The 16,429-nt window shown below is 38.4% G+C and overlaps 1 protein-coding gene across 1 annotated transcript in view; it reads left to right on the forward strand.

Annotated features, from left to right (window-relative positions):
• ADAMTSL1 (ADAMTS like 1) overlaps positions 1 to 11,286 on the forward strand; it is a 118,441-nt gene extending 107,155 nt beyond the window's left edge. Inside the window, exons 14-16 of the mRNA XM_017730586.1 lie at positions 4,610 to 4,911; positions 9,441 to 9,570; positions 10,966 to 11,286. Of these exons, the coding sequence (XP_017586075.1) occupies positions 4,610 to 4,911; positions 9,441 to 9,570; positions 10,966 to 11,125 (592 nt within the window). The 3' untranslated portion in view covers positions 11,126 to 11,286. The remainder of the gene's footprint in view (positions 1 to 4,609; positions 4,912 to 9,440; positions 9,571 to 10,965) is intronic.
• Positions 11,287 to 16,429: the final 5,143 nt, after the last annotated feature.

Below are 16,429 nucleotides of genomic sequence, written 5' to 3' on the forward strand. Positions count from 1 at the left end.
CGCGGGGGAACCATCGCACCTGCCCTGCTCACCGGGAGCCGCCAGCGCCCCTGCCGGCTGCGAGCGGGACTGCACCCGAGGGGAAAGGGCCTGACAGCCGAGAGGGCTGGCACTGGGTTTGTGGTTGCTGTTACTGCCATAGTTGTTGTTTTGTTTGACTGGTTATATACATATATATATAGAGTAAAGAACTGTTATTCCTATTTCCCACATCTTTGCCTAAAGGCCCTTGATTTCAAAATATAATAACTTAGAGGGAAAAGGGGTTATATCTGCCACTTCAAGGGGGGTCTCTGCCTTCCTTAGCAGACACCTGTCTTTCAAAACCGAGACATGGTCAAAGGGAATGTCAGCAATGCAGCAGGCTCACATTAGGTATTGATTTCTATCTACTCATTCAAGGACCCACTAAATATAGTCACAACCACTTAGGATTTATGTGTAATAACAATACAGGACAGAAGCAGTTTTCTTTCCCAGTGGAGAAAGGCAGCAGTGAATGAAGAGCACCAACAACATCAAATGAAGATATAAACCTGGAGGAAAAATCATATTCAAACTAAACTTAGAGGGACAGAATGTAAACACTCTGACTGGAATTGGATCTATGCAGCTGCCTCCAGTATTAATACTCTTACAGATGCAGCCCTGATATTTTATTGGTAAGTGGTCATGACCACTGTTCCACTTCTCTGAACAATGACACCAGCAGCTATCCAGTGCTGTTTGTGAGCATCCTGTGGTGTTACTCATACCTTAAAACCTGTGGAAAGGTGGCCTTTCCTGGAGGAAAACGACAGGTTTGCATTTCAGCTCAAGACAAGGATGCTGGAAGTCTCTGCTCAGTTCTGGATCTATCACAGAAAATTCCCAAGCCTTCAAACAAGCCACTGAACATTTCATTTCACCAGTAGTATCTCAGTTTAGATACCTTATTAGGTGGGTGTCTCTGCCTTAGAACACTCAGTCTTACTGGTATGTGTATGTCTCAAAACCTCAGACTTTATCTAAGCCATGGATTTAGCCAGTGATGGATTAAAACAAACAAACAAAAAAAGCAAGAGGAAAAAAAGCAAGAAACAAAAAAAAATTAGGCAATAAAAATTAAGGACAATATATAATTATGTCACAGTGAAGAAAATTAGGTATTTTTCTCCATAGCTCAAAGCACACCAGTATGTAGAACACTTGTTTTTCTTCATAACACATATTGTAGCAACCCAGGTCCCAGACAAAAAGAGGCTGTTGCTACATACATCAAGAGTTTTGAAAATCTCCAAAACACTCCATGGGTCTCACCCTGAACCCTCTGTGACCTGCTGTGAAAGGTCTCCCACTGCTGAGCATTGACATTGTCTTTTTGTTTCTCTTCTGAGCTCCCCAGTTACGTATATGTTGCTATATGGAGGGGAATATGCACCTTAGCTAAAGGAATGAGTTATTGCCTTTGTCTTGTTGTTGAGGGTTGTTGTTAGAGAGATGATTATTACAGTGGGATTTAATTAAACAGTATGAAATGACAACTGACACACCTCCATCATTTCCCATTTTTGAACAAAACTACTTCTCAGTATACTTATTCCTCTACTTCCATTTTCCAAGTAGCTCAGGGGCTAGCATACAGAAATGCACAATGCTGAGCAGTGGAAGATGAGCTATATGCAGGAAAAATAACTTGAAATCCATGAACTGACTCCTTTTTGTTCATATAACTTTTGTGTTTTGTGCTCACCATTTGGCAACATTTGTCATTAATGACAGCACAAAGATATTTGAAAGCCTTTATAATTTTCTGGTGTTAGGATGATGGAAAATTCAGAAACGTGTATTTATATTATACATTCACATTACATAAATGTTACATTTCTAATGAAAAGTACTCTATGGAGATTTTTTGGCATGGTTTTCTTGAGTTTCCCTTCTTTTTTCTGCTTTTAACTCTTTTGATTCTGCTAATTTTCTCTTTATCAGTTAACAGTTCTATTAGAATTAAATCATTTCCAAAGTTATCATTTAAAATGTAGAAATTGGGCCTAGATAGCTGAAAAAAATACCATTTCCTGAAGGTGTTCCATTATTTTCAGTTTGAGTTGCTGACTCAGGTGAAATAATATATGTGGCATTTATAGATCAAGCCTCGTTTCAAAAAGGATTCAGTCTTCTTTAGTAATGTTCTTACTTTTCTTTTGTGTCCTCTCCATTTTTTCCCCGTTTGTATGTATGATACACATCATGTATAAATATTCCAAGTATTTGAAGTATCTCTGTTTTTCTAAATGAATAATTTTAATATCTTGCAATATATCCTCCCTTTTGGTTTGGAGTCCAGCAGGTCTTCAACAAAGCAGTTACACAACAATTTACAGTGTTCAAAAATATAAGGAAGGCAGCTTCTCATGAAGACCAGGACTTTTTTTTTTCCCCCACAATCTGATTAGGGTTTCTGCCTTCCAGTTTGCCAGGTTAAGAAGCTGTACATTTAAACTAGTCAAAATATGTAAGTCACAGTGCCTGATACGAACCACTTAATCTCTGACAAGAGATTTTCCACATCAAAATAGCATTACAACAGCTGCAGTCTTAGAGTGGCCCACCTGTACTTCTAAAGTGTATAATTCTCTCAAAATGCAAGATACCATCTTGGAAACAAGACAGGTATTTTAAGATAAAATGTCTTAAAAGTAGGAAAATTGAATCACTTTGCATCATTAGTTTTCCGAAAGCTTTGCTCCTGAAAGAATTCTCACAGTCTTTGTAGCAGCATGATAAATATTTTCAATGTTACAATATCTGCAATTCATTTCTTTCTTGTTACTTTTTATGTATAGTGTTAGCAGTGGGTGTCAGGTTTATAACAAGATGTTATAAAGACCCGCAAAAAGTGGGTAAAGAGATGCACGCTCTCTGCTCCAGAAGACTGTGATGTTCCAGTCAGGGATCCTGATATACCCATGCTGGGAAAACAGCAAATTCCCTTTTTATGTTTTGATTTTTTTTAACTTCAGCATGGAGGGGAAGTCCTTTTGTCAACTAGAGAAAGGCAGTGGATGAAAGGGAGAAGGGTATAAAAATATTTTCAAATATGCTGATCACAAAACTAAATTTCCCTTTTCTTCCTATCAAAACTGTTCATGGGATTCCCAAAGTGAGAAATGAGTTTGCTAGAGCCACAGGTAGCCCCGACCACAGCAGAAACAGATCGATGTATTGCCTTCAGCTCTGGGCAAAGCTGTCTGATTCTGGTGTGGCCTACCCAAATAAAGACCAAAGGGAGAGAAATATTGTCAGTGAAAGCCAGGTCTCCCTGAAAAATATGTGCCAAAACCTGAGTTTGCAGAAGCAGATTCCAAACACTTACTGTTAATGAGAGAGTGTTATCACCAGGGATTGTTCCTGTGAGCTTCAGTGAGTATCAGTGCCAGATCCGACTATTCATTCCTTTGTTCTAGTCCTTGAAGCATAACTAACCGCTGCCTTAGAACTTGCCTGTGGCAGAAAGTTTGGAAGGATGGCCCATGGAGAAGGCAAGACAATCAGATAAAGCTATCTAAATTATTCTGTATTCATAACTTTAGTGCTCCAATACAATTGACATCAGGTATCAAAACATAAGTATTGCAGGTTATGCATTGCCCTGAAACTATTGTTTCTGGATTGATTTAGGAGTCAGCATAGTTCAACATGAGCTCAGCAGAACAAGGCATGTTACATTACTGCAACAAGGTAGTAGTGACTTGGTATAGAGTTGAATGTGAGTCTTAGGCTTGATAACTTTGAATAAAATGCTTGTCCAGTTTCTAGCACTGGCATTGAAAAAGCAGCAACAGCACAGAGAAATTGAGAAATTATTCCATTGATGAGGAAAATAATGAGAGATGGAATTCAGTCTGATTATTGTAATGACAGCTGCAAAGTGCTTTTAATAAAATATGCATGGACTTTCAGAAGGAAAAATTTGGAGCATGTAAGGGTTACTAATCAGTAAGACAAGTGCAACAGGTAAACAAATCCACAATAGAAACAAAACACTGTTGTTGTTTTTTTAAATGAGAGAAAAGTAAATTGTCCTAGGGAAATAAATTTAAAAAACAAAGAAAACAAAAAAAAGTACAGCTAGAGAAATTATGAATTCTTTACCTTTTGCTAGCTTCAAATTAAGACTTAAAAACAGTTACTGTGATACAAGAATAAAAATGGAAATTATTTTCCATGTAATACTGCAATTACCTGATAACAGCAGCCTGTTCAATACTTAACTAGTGAAAAAAAATTAGCAACTAAGGCAAAGATTACATAGGTTGAACACTTGCAAAAGGTAGCTAGTGGGATCATCATATACACTGGGCACATTGGGAGATTGCTGGATGCCTTGAACTGAGACATTTTAGGATCAAGGTGGGTGTTACAAGGGTTTGTCTTTCTTGTTGGATATGAGGAGACCCACCACTGAGTTGTCAACAGTACCTCCTACATGTATTTTTTAATAAGTGTATGATGAGATTAAGTACTTGTTTTTCATTAAATAAAATTTGGCCTGGACAGGACTATCCAAATTTTGCTTGCCTGGAAATTTGGGGATATAACTTGCCTTGCTCTCTTCCTCTCACAGGTTTATTCCTGAGGCTTGGTCCACCTGTAGTGTCACCTGTGGAGTAGGCAGCCAGGTGCGACTTGTGAAATGTCAAGTGCTCCTCTCTTTCTCTCAGTCTGTGGCTGATCTGCCCATCGATGAATGTGAAGGTCCCAAACCTGTGTCTCAGAGAGCCTGTTACAGTGGTCCCTGCAGTGGGGAGGCAGCTGAATACACCCCAGAGGAGACTCAGCTTTTGTATGGCAGCTTACAGGAGCTGGATGAGCTCTATGACTGGGAATACGAAGGCTTTACAGAGTGCTCAGAGTCCTGTGGAGGAGGTAAGTGCAAAATGTTTCTGTGCTGGATTTGCTTTCCCTCTTCGAGTATGTGTTTGGCAGTTAATACCCATAGACATGCTGCTTTGCTATGGCTAGTTAGAATCATAGACTCATTTAGGAAGGAAAAAAAAGTTTAAGATTGTTTAGTCCAAACATATTTGAAAAGGCATTGGATAAGAAATGTAAAAAATCCCGCGTGCACAACATATTTTAGCCCAGGACTTACGGATCTGTGCTCAGACTGTCACAAAGAGTGCTCAGTGTATCATATATTTCTGTTTCCTTTATCAGCTGATCACCTCAAGGCAATCACCAAAACAAGCTAAATGTTAAAGGGGTCTGGTGACACATGCTAACAATCACATATCATTTTTAGTTCTTACCTCTTGGTTTTCTCTGTGCAAGCAAAAACATGTGGAAATAAATTGTCCTCCCATAGCAGATGAAATAAATAATGGATATTTTAAGGGCTCAGTCATTCCCTAACTCCTATCAATAAGTGACATCAGCTCCAATCCCAGTTCAAGAGAAAACTTACGGCAAAATGGCTCTACTGATGTGCTTGTCTAAAGTGAGCAGGCTTGGCAGTAGTTTCTCAAAGTTAATCAAGTTTCAGGTTGTACATACTACAGACTATGAAGACATATCTCCGATATCCTTTTTCTCCCATCGTTTTATCTAACTAGTTCTGAGAAATACATCCACTCCAGTATTTTTTTTAGTTAAAACTAGATTTTTCCAGCACTCATCTTTTTACTTTTTAATTTTCAGGCGATTTAAGAAAGGATTACCATAGATAAATAAAAAATATATACTGTAGAACTGGAAACAATTTAGCATTTTATGAGTGAATAATCTGTACAGATTCACAGATAATCACTTACAATCTTGAAAACCACAATTAGTAGAAAAGGTTTCCTATGCTAACTTTTAGCTTGCTGATGGTAGTCAATGTTTAGAGCTGTTCACAGCTGTCAGACCATTGACACTTTTGCTTTGTTTCCTACAAAAAAAAAAAAAAAAAGTGACACTAGTGAATGCTAAGTGGTGACAAACAGTGATTTTACAGGAGTATGTGTCATGTGTTGAGGTTACTGGAGAACAGTAACAATTTATCACACTTTTACTGTGACTACCAAAACCAGAACAGTTTCTAGAAATATCCTCTTGAAGTAATTTCTTAGACTATAGATCTTATGCTTGTATTTTTCAAATGTAACTCACCAAGACTGATTTGTGGGAGACATTTTTCATTATAAATTTAATCTCTTTCAATTGTCAGCAAAAAAATTCTAGGTAAGATTTCTTTTTGTCTGACATCAACTCCAAACTTTCCAGATTAGCAGATGCTAAGTCAGATATTTTTGTAGCCATAGGTGCAAGACTGGTCAAACTAGTTTTATTGGTTTTGGAGCCCTGGGAGAGGAAACTGGATAGATGCAGAAGTAACCTTTCACCTCCCAGAAGCAGTAACCAGAAGGAATGAGTTAGTCATTTAGTCTGCTGTTAGGGGCATCATTTCCCGGAGCTGTCATCAAATATCATGTAACAATTATTCTATTCTGGTAGATATAAACACAGAAATTCTCATTTGATGGTATTTTGAAAGTGAACTTAAACTGCCTAGTTTCACATCCCACCATTACACACATTTATACTGTAATTTCCTATTGAGAACTGATTTCTTTTTTTTGCCAGGGAAGACAATTTTAAAGCAGACAGCTTTAAAATATCTTCTGATAATATTGGGCAGTAAATAATATTTTGAATTCAGTTACTTGGCAAATGAACTTCCTGAAGTTAATATACCTTTTTTAATTATCTCTGTGCTGTGGAACTTCTGATTTATGATCAAAAGGTTTTGTATTCTCTAAGTGTTCAGTGACCCATCAGATTTAAAGCTTATAACCATTTGCCACATTGACCAATCAAAAATAGAGGGACAGTCGTTTTCATTGTGCTGAGACACACTCAGTGTGAGATTCAAGAGGAAGCTGAAGAAAGTGATTCTGATCACATTTTTTACTGCTGGAGCAAGCCAGATTTTTTTTACTATTTGTTTTATTTTGCTACCTGGCACAAGGTGTTAAAGCCAAAAACTGTCAATACACATTCTAGCAACCTTTTTCTTTGATATCTATGCTGTCAGGCAAGATTACTGGTCCTACGAGTACCGTTCAAAGATAGAAGGAAACTTTAACAGACAGAGTAGAGTGCTTGTAGTACGGACAAGAATTATTGGAATTGCCATCAGAGATGACTTAGATGACAGAAATAAGCATAAGGAATGAAATCACTGGGAGGTTTAGGGCTGGGTGGATACTGAAAACTGAAGAACAGAGCTTGGCTATATGAATTTGAGAAAATAAAACCATCAGCATGAGAAAGGGAGAAAAGGTTGAATTCAAGACCTCATACAGAAAAGTCATAACTTTTCTGTAGTCAGCATTGAAACAGTCAGTGGAAAAGTGTTAAATTGATCAAGTAATAATTGATCAAGGGCTCATTAGTGATACCCTTCAGAGAGGAGAAAAGCTGTGGAAGTACACTCAATTTACAAAATTTTATCTGAGAAGAAGCACATACAGAAGGTGTGTGAGCTGTATACCTAGCACACAGAGACATGTCAACCAGCACGTGGCAGGAATCAGTGGTTTCTTTCCACAGTTTGGAAAAATACTTTCATGGTTTCCGTACCTCTGAATCAGCAGTCCTTTTTTCCTGGCTTCATCAAATTGGTCTTGTCAGGCCTGCACAGACCTTTCATGCAAAGTAGCGACCAGTAAATTGAACACAGTGCCATTTCCCATCAGGTAGAGAACCACCTGTGTTCTTCAGCCAGGAGCATTGCATTCTGGAGAATCCATATGCCTGTGTTTGCTGCACACAATATGATAACATGTTCAACAGAAAAATGATTGAGCTGGAAAAATAATGAATGTGACAGGGCAGTGAACATCTTGTTCATTTATGTGTTTCATTACTTTTCTTTTCCTAGATAGAAATCACTACCATTTGTTCTATCCCTTCAATAAGCTATCCTTTTTACAATTTTTCTTAAGTCTTTTGGCAGATGACTTGAATAGCAAAATAGCTTGAAAATATGGGGCCACCTTGTAAAGAAGGAAACCCACAACAGTATTGGCTGACAACAGGGACTTTGGTAATTTTGATGTTGGTGTCCATGTCCAAAACTGTCAAATTTCTTTCTTTTCTTCAGTACCTCAGATACAGCAGACACAGGTCTTGTGTCATAGCCATAACCTTAATAGAGTTACACACATAGCAGCCAAAAAATTGGTTAACAAGCCCTTTTTCTGTGGGCCTCAGCTTATACTGAGATTAAGAAGAGTGAATTGGTGAGTAATGTCAGGAATACAGGAGCTATGATCAGCTACAGCACTTTGGTCCTGTTGAATGATATGAAATAATTTTTTGCCTAATGACATGTGCTCTGGCATTAGAAACAGCACAAGATATTGTTACCTCTGTGACACTGTTTTTGGACATCCTTAAGGTCTTAAAACACTTTCTTTTGGTTTGGGTTTTTTTCCCCTTCACATTAGTATCCTAAAAAATTTGTGAGATCTTTTGGAAAACTGTTGTTGTTTTTGAGACTGTGATGTAATTGTTAGGAATTCAGTCAATCTTTTCCTAACTCAGGAAGTAGGAATGAACTTAAAAAGCATACTTTCACTGTATTTGAATCACTGTGGATTAGATTCTCAGAAAGTTCAGGCCAATAATTATCGTCAGACCCCTCTCCAACCCCTTTTACCCGTAGGGAAATAGATCCTTTCTCACCCAGTCCTCTTCCCTATGGTATGTAATGCTGCAATCCATGATGTTCTAACTTTCTAACCTTGTGATCCAAAAAACCTGTAATACCCCTAGTCATACGAAAAGTGGTATGCCATAGAGTACATCAGGAATTTTGATTTAACAAGGAATTTCTAAGTTAAAACATAATAACAAAATCTTCCAGTTTCTTAGTCCCAGCAACTACCTGTTCTTTCCCAGCTCTCTCTAACCCATTCTTTCCCAGCTCTCAGATACACTCTGCAGGTTTGCATCTTTAGTTTAGGTGCAGGCCCATGGATGCACAAGAGTAACTGAGATCAGCTGAATTGTCTGACCATGTTTTACTTCGCTTTTGCATGTGTATCGGTCATACTGTTGGTTAAAATACAGCATATGAAAGCCATGGCCTTCTCCACACCTTAGCCTGCTTGGCCTGAAAAATACAGTGCCTCATTTCACTCATTGGGGAAAAAATGAGAGCAGTGGACAATTTTCTGTCCAGGCAGGTGAGCGGTGAATGAACCCAGGGACTATTCACTGCAACTGAGAAACCTTTCAGAGAGACTGAAAGCAATGACAAGTCTACAGCTGGGGCTGCAGCCCAGAGCTGCCAGCCTAAGGCTGGGTGTGACCAGGGCAGCCTTGCTGGCCCTCTTGGGCCCAACTCTGATCTTGGCTGCCCCTGCCAGTACGGCGAGCTGTCTGTGACCATTATTTGTTGTGTGCAGGTGTCCAGGAGGCTGTGGTGACCTGTCTGAACAAACAAACTAGGGAGATTGCAGACGAGACACTATGTGTTAGCAGCCGTCGTCCTCCACAGCTGCTGAAGGCCTGTAGCCTGGACCCCTGCCCCCCAAGGTAGGCATAATTTTAAGTGACCCCAAACTCTATTGCCTTTCAGTCTGGAGACACACACTGCTTCAAGGATGCTTTTCTTAGACTGCAGGGGCTTACAGCCTCTTCCTGCCACAGTCATATTGACCGGGAAGTACAAAGCAGCAGTAAGACCAAAGAGCAAACTTCAGACTACTTGCCTCTTCAAGTCCTTCAAGGAGACAATTTATGGATTGTCTTAACTTTACCCAGAGCTTTGTCAAGTTTAAAGAGACTTCTCCAACCTCCGCTGTTAGGATAAGGTTTTGCAGAACCTGCTCCTCCCTAGGATCAGGCAGTTTCCACAATCATGACCCTAAAAACAGCAGATTTTTCTCTGCAGAGATTCACATCTGCACCCTCGACAACAGAAAATATCTGTTATGACATTCTTGTGGTTTATTTAAATAGGTCCTGTCAAGTCTTTAAGATATAGTGTATACATATTGTCTTTTTTCCCAGATGTACACAGGTGCATTTACTCCATTGTGACACTGCAGCAGATTTTAAATACATTGATGTATAACCTTGGACTATTTAAAACACTCAGGGCTGTCCAGGTGGTAGATATACCTTAGAGTGTGTATTGGTAGGTGTATGTATGATTTATAAGACAACAGGCTACGGAGAGGTATGTCATTATGAATAATAGTAGATTTGGGATATGCAGAGAAAGTTCACATTAAAAGTCAAAGACAGCCAGCATGAAATAACAATAAGGACATAAATAATGGTTTGGTTGGTAATCAGGATTTTGAATTTGTGACAAGCAGAGACAAATAGGTTGAAATTTCTTTACCAAAGTATTACAAGCATTGGTTATGAAGATACTGAAACCCTGACTTTGTTATATTGTCTTCATTGTTGGAAATAACGCACAAATATTGTATAAATGTTTGAAAGTAACTTTGTAGGTGGAACTCTTGTGGTAATCAATAGGTAGAAGCATCACTGCAGCTGAGGGTGCATGGTAGAAGATTGATCAACCACCAATTCTGACATGAAAAAATAAGTACTCGGTAGTTAAGAAAAAACAAAACACACTCATATAGGCCAGTATTTATGTGACTTTTGTTACAAAAGTAATGTGAGTAATTGCACGAATACTTCTTGAATTATTATGTTGTTATTATGCACAGTGGTAGCACTGTGATAACCTTGCTACCAGAGTGGAGCTAGTTTAAAGCAACCATAGGCATGCATTTCCCTCCATGAATTACAAGATGATCATACTGTAGGTGAGAATCAGCCTGTGAAGCAGAGGTGAAAGGGGATTGATGCAGAGGGGGAAGACAAGGCAGCTTTAATCCACCCCTAGGGCTGCAACTGAGAAGAGGGAAAATGACTCTCTCCCCTGTATATACAACTTCTCTCCTGAAGCCCCTTCAGTCTGGAGGAAATTGCCTGTCTGCAGAGATTTAAGTGGCCCAGGATGAAGAACAGCACGTATTCTGCAGAATGGTTCCTCTGGTCAGAGCAAGTAGGCCTGCAGACTGCAGGCAACATGGCTAATGGAAAGAGAGGCAACAAGGCAAGTTGATGTGTCTACCAGGCAGACTGTGATGGTATAATTACCTTATTTCCTTCAAGTTTCTGAAGTGCTACACCTACCAGTGTCACTGTATTAAATACAATGGTGTGTTAATGAAACAGATAGTGTATAAAGATTTTTGCTTTATAATCATTATTTACAGCAGCTTTAATACTTTAAATATGGAAAAAAATAAAGGATTATTTATTTAAATTAGATTTACTCCTCGTTTAAATTATAAGATGCTTCAGAATTCTAATTCAAGAAATTTTGACCCAGGAGTCTGATGGAAATTTAGGCTAAAATCGTGTCCTTATGAATGCTGATGAAGGCATTTCTACCCACTGACAAGTCCAAAAATTATAATACACTGTGGCTGTAACTTAGATCTCTTTTACAGGAGTTTCCAAAATCTGTGAACCATTGATACTTCCCAGAGCTCTTGCTGATGACTTATAGAGAGAGCTGGCTGGCGTCGTAGTGTTGGCTCTTCTCTCTTTTTTCCAGCTGCTTAAGCGCATTAACAGAAGCTAAAATTATAAAACCCACTTTCCTAAAATATTCTTGATGTTTAAGTGACTGCTGAAGCATGCAGTTGTTGTGGGTAGAGGAGGCATTCCACTGAAAAGGCAGCTGAGATGGTAATTAATGTCTTGGTAGGCAAGGAAATATTGTCCACAGCATGAAGAAAAGGCTGAGAAGTCTTGCCCAAGAGAATGAAATTATCTCCTAACATATTTAGAGAAATTATTCCAGTGACATTTCTTGAACCTAAACAGCTCAGCATGTTTAATGCTTGTGTCTAAAATTTAATACAAGAATTTAATACTTGCATCTAAAATTTAGTACAGTTAAAGATCTTGCTTAGCTCAAGTTGGAGAACATTTAAAAGTTAGAACTTCAAAATTTAATGTTGCTTCTGCTACGGGCGTTTTTAGTTACATGTGAGGCTACTCTGTAGCCTCTCAAAGGGTTAGTTGTGTAAACAATTGTTTTAGCTGTTTTACTATAGATAAAAAAAGCACTGAACTACAGAATCTCACCAGCCTTTCTGGATGTTCAGAAGGCATGGACCTCAAGAAAGATATTGTAGAAGTAGTAGGTGAGAAGTAATTTCGCTCTGGTTTTGATCCATCTTTTTTCTTTTGGACAATTTAGAAGAATGATACTAAAAGGATCTGCTCTGTTACTGTTCATTTTGCTCCTTACTGAAAATAGATGTGGACAGACTAGAAAACTTCATTACTCACTTGCAATTAATCTGTGGTGTCATCAGCCTTTTCAATCCCTAACTGCCCTGGTCTGTCTTGGAACAGAATATGGTAAAAGGTAGAATATACTGTCAATATACTTCACATTTATGAAAACACTGAGAGGTGATGGTGCTTGTACAGCAGCTGAGAATGCTTTGAAATTTTCTTTGAAATTCTGGCTTAATATCTTAGTACGTTACTATTCTGAGTACATGGAAGAGAGACAAAAAACTAAACCACAGAAATCTGTCTTCAGATATTCACAGCTGTATGGAGTCAGAAAAATCTCATACTTAAAATTCTTACAGAAGAAAGAATAAGAATCAGGAAGAGCTGTGCACAAAAAAATTGGAAGATCTCCTCCATATTCAAATCCCAGCTGAGTCTCCTGGGGTTTCAGATTTTATTGAGAGCTTTTTGCTTATTGCTTCAAGAACAATAGCAGAAAAAGAGTCCAGACCCTTTTCTCCTGGAAAACAGTGTAACAAAATTTCCCGGTTTGAACTGAACTAAGAAAATGGGAAACACTGCAGAGCTGATTGCTAAGTTGTGAGCTAGTAAGTGACTTTTGCACAATAGCTACAGAGTAAAATTTGCTGACATTAACTTGGTATGCCCTTGTTTAATAGTTCTAGGAAAAGGATGTATCTTGTTTTGATGTACTAGGAGAGCCAGGATGCTTTCTACAGGAAAGAGAGGAATGAAGACTGTGACTATTTTAATTCAGTCATTCAGTTACTTAATTAGTGTCAGTCAAGCTGTATCACTCGAAGAACTACATAGCAATAATTGAGCAGAGCTACGGTCTTCTAGAAGTAAACTCAGAATAGCTGTTCAATGTCTAGAAGCTTCTTCTCTAAGTGAAAAAAATAAAAGGGAAGATCACTCAGTTTTGCTAATTGCTATGTTTGTATTCTAAATTACCAAAAAAACAATTAGAAGAACCCTGTGTCAATGTTGGCTCTGCTGTTTTCAACAACAAAATTACTCACATCCGAAATGTGTCTTTTCCTCAGCCTCCACAGCCCAAATTACAGAGGCAGTCATCATCTAATCAGATATAATTGCTCTTGTTTATAAGAGCAACAGCATGAGTACCTCATGGTGAGCCAACAAACTCTACCAAAGGGGTGAAAGAGAATGTTGTAACTGTGTCATTAATTATAACTGCTCAATAATTTGGCCAATGCATGTTGAAAAGATTTGGTAAACATGTATGGAGTAGAGAAGAGAGAAGCAAAGCAATGAAAACCAGATGGCTGAAAATGGAGGAAATTAGGGGCAATTTCTACAGCTTTATTCATGAATATTTTCAAAACTAAACTTTTATTTCTGTACAACAAAGAACAGCTAAATTCCACAAAATGAAGGAAAAAAAAATAAGAAAAAGCAGATGGTTCTAGGAATAGCACACAATTTCACTCCAGCACTCTCCCTTTACCACTTCAAGCCTCTGTGGTTTGCAAGAAAATACAGGAAACCATCTGAGTGGTTCTGATACCTGACCGAAAAGGTAAACATTGCCTGTGTTAGTCTGGGCTCTACCTCATTGCATAGGTGGTTTTTTCTCTTTCTTTTTCTTATTTTCTGTGTCAGCTTGATTTGTGTTTGTGTGATGAATCACCTGTTATTATTTTAATGTTAATTTGGTGAATGTGGTATTGTCATCTGTTTTGCTCTATTTCCCAGCTAAAGTAAAACAAAGGATAAAAAAATCAACATGTTTTTCAATGCATTAGATTGGTGATAGGTCAGACTTAGTGTAAGACATGCTCCCATCAAGAGTCTGAAATTAATTCAATATGTGTGAAAGGACCAGAGCTTTCTCTAATCCATTAAAGGTGACCTCTGTGTGGAAGGGTGTCAGTGCATATGTGTTTTGCATTGGTTGGGTGAAATATTAGAGCATCTCTGTCTAATTCATGAAAAAAGTTAAAAGATCTGCAGGTCATTATGTCTACAGATACTGGCAGGGGATACCAGTTGTTATGTTGCAGTTTGGGGGTTTTTTTCAGAGTTGTAAGTTAGAATTACCATTAATGAGGCAAAGATGGTGTTACTGTCTCTTTGTGACACAGACAGGTTTTCAAATCCTCACAAACAACTGACAAATTTTTTTAATGGGATGCATTTAAGTCTATTTTTAGCTGAAGTGTATTGAGAATGTCTTTGAGAGCCTCTTAAGATGTAGCCCACAGAGCCTTCTGGGATCACAGACCACAGCTTGAACCAGTGGTGGAAGAGGTTGGAGAATCAGACATTAGAAGGAATATGTTGTAACACAGGGCAGATTCACCCTTATTTGAAGCCTTTAGTTCGAGAAATGTCTTAGACAGAAGTCGTGGACTTGGTGAGGGAATCATGAGGTAATTTGTTGCCTAGGTTTACTGTGCTGAAGACAGGCCTGTACAGGGACATGTAGACAAGCTGCCCTGCCCTGTTATGCACTCGCCTGCATTACCTGCATGCCTACCCCCACTACTGTAATACCACCCCAGCCTTAAAACATATTACTGTGTGACCTAAAAACATTTCTCTTCCCTCCCCTTTTCTATAATACAATCTTGTGCTTTGCACCCTTTCCAGCTCTCAAGAGGTTGTCCAAGATGTGTCTGACAGCCTGCTCTTCCCCTTTCTCTCTGGTTGTGTTGCCTGTGGTGGGGCAGTAACTGCATGCTCCTCAGTGTCCCTTGCTCAAGTACAGCTACAGTGAAGTCCCCAAGGAGACCCTTTTCAGCCATGTGTGTCACATTGAAATGCGAAGCAAAGCAACTTGCAAGTTTGGAGGGTCAGAGGAGCAGCTCTGGAGCTTCCATCACACCCTGCCTCCAGCTCTTCTAGTTTAAAATTTCAGAGGTCTTCTCCAGTCATTTTGCTTTTTTAAATAATAAGATGGTTCCTTCATTAGATATTATTACATTAATAGAGATTTTCCTTCACTTCAGCTTATATTCCCATCAGACTACTATCTTCATAAAATATTAGAGTGCAATTGCAAATTATTTTTTTTAGTAACTTATACCATATATCCTTCTTACTTTGAGGGATAAATCACACTTCTTGTTCAGAATACTGTATACCTAGATAGATTATTTTCCTCTACACAGATCTCCAGTTCACTAATTTCTCCAAGTTAGTACACGCTTGTGTTGAAACAATCTTGCCATGCCCTAGTACAGTTTTGTTATAGCTTGGTTTGTGATGAGTATTAGCTTTAACTCATGCTAGAGACTTACTGAGTTCCTCTGCAGAGTACAAAGTACTCCTCTTTTTTTCGTGGCACAGTCAGTTTTCTGAGTTTAGTCACCTTAATACAGTCTACTTCTCCCCACCCTTCTCTTCACTTTTGCCAGAACTGAGGATTCGCTGCCACTTGATATTTTTCAGTATTTTGAACAAATACATCTCACTCCAATGTTTCATAGGTTAGCTTCTACTCCTCATTTTTTTCTCTAAATTTATTCTCAATCTTCTTGGGTATTAATTTACTGCCTCAACAGCTGGATTTCATTCCCCAAAAAAGCTTTCCCAACAGCTGCAAAAAAAGCATGTCTTCCCTTTTGTGCCAAATATGAAGTTAAGTCAAATGTTTTGTAGCATAATGACCAGGATTTACTTTTTCACTTCAGCATTAACATATGAAACAAGCTAAAGGGTCCTTTAAATGGTTGATTTTGCTATGCATCTTCACTTCCTTTAAAAAGGGGTGAAATGAACAGCACTATTTTGTCTTCCACTTACAGTATTGCTGAAGTAACTTGTAAGAGTAGTCTGGGGAATACCCAATACATTTGCACCTGTATACCTTTATGGATGAAAAAATAAGATATGTAGAAAAATAAAAATATGGCCCTAATTCCTGAAAATATACTGTACAGTTCTGTAACATAGTTACTCATCAGAAAGATTCACACGTGAAATAATTGGAGAAGGTGCCCCCCCTTCCGTTCCGTTTGGAGTGAATTAAGTACATATTAAAAGGAGTCAGACTGATTAAACAAAGACTTCTCTATCTGCCAAGTAGGTCTGTCACATCTCCAGAAGCACAGCAAGACCTATT

The sequence above is a fragment of the Corvus brachyrhynchos genome, unplaced genomic scaffold, assembly GCF_000691975.1.
Source record: "Corvus brachyrhynchos isolate BGI_N302 unplaced genomic scaffold, ASM69197v1 scaffold93, whole genome shotgun sequence".
NCBI classification, from domain to species: domain Eukaryota; kingdom Metazoa; phylum Chordata; class Aves; order Passeriformes; family Corvidae; genus Corvus; species Corvus brachyrhynchos.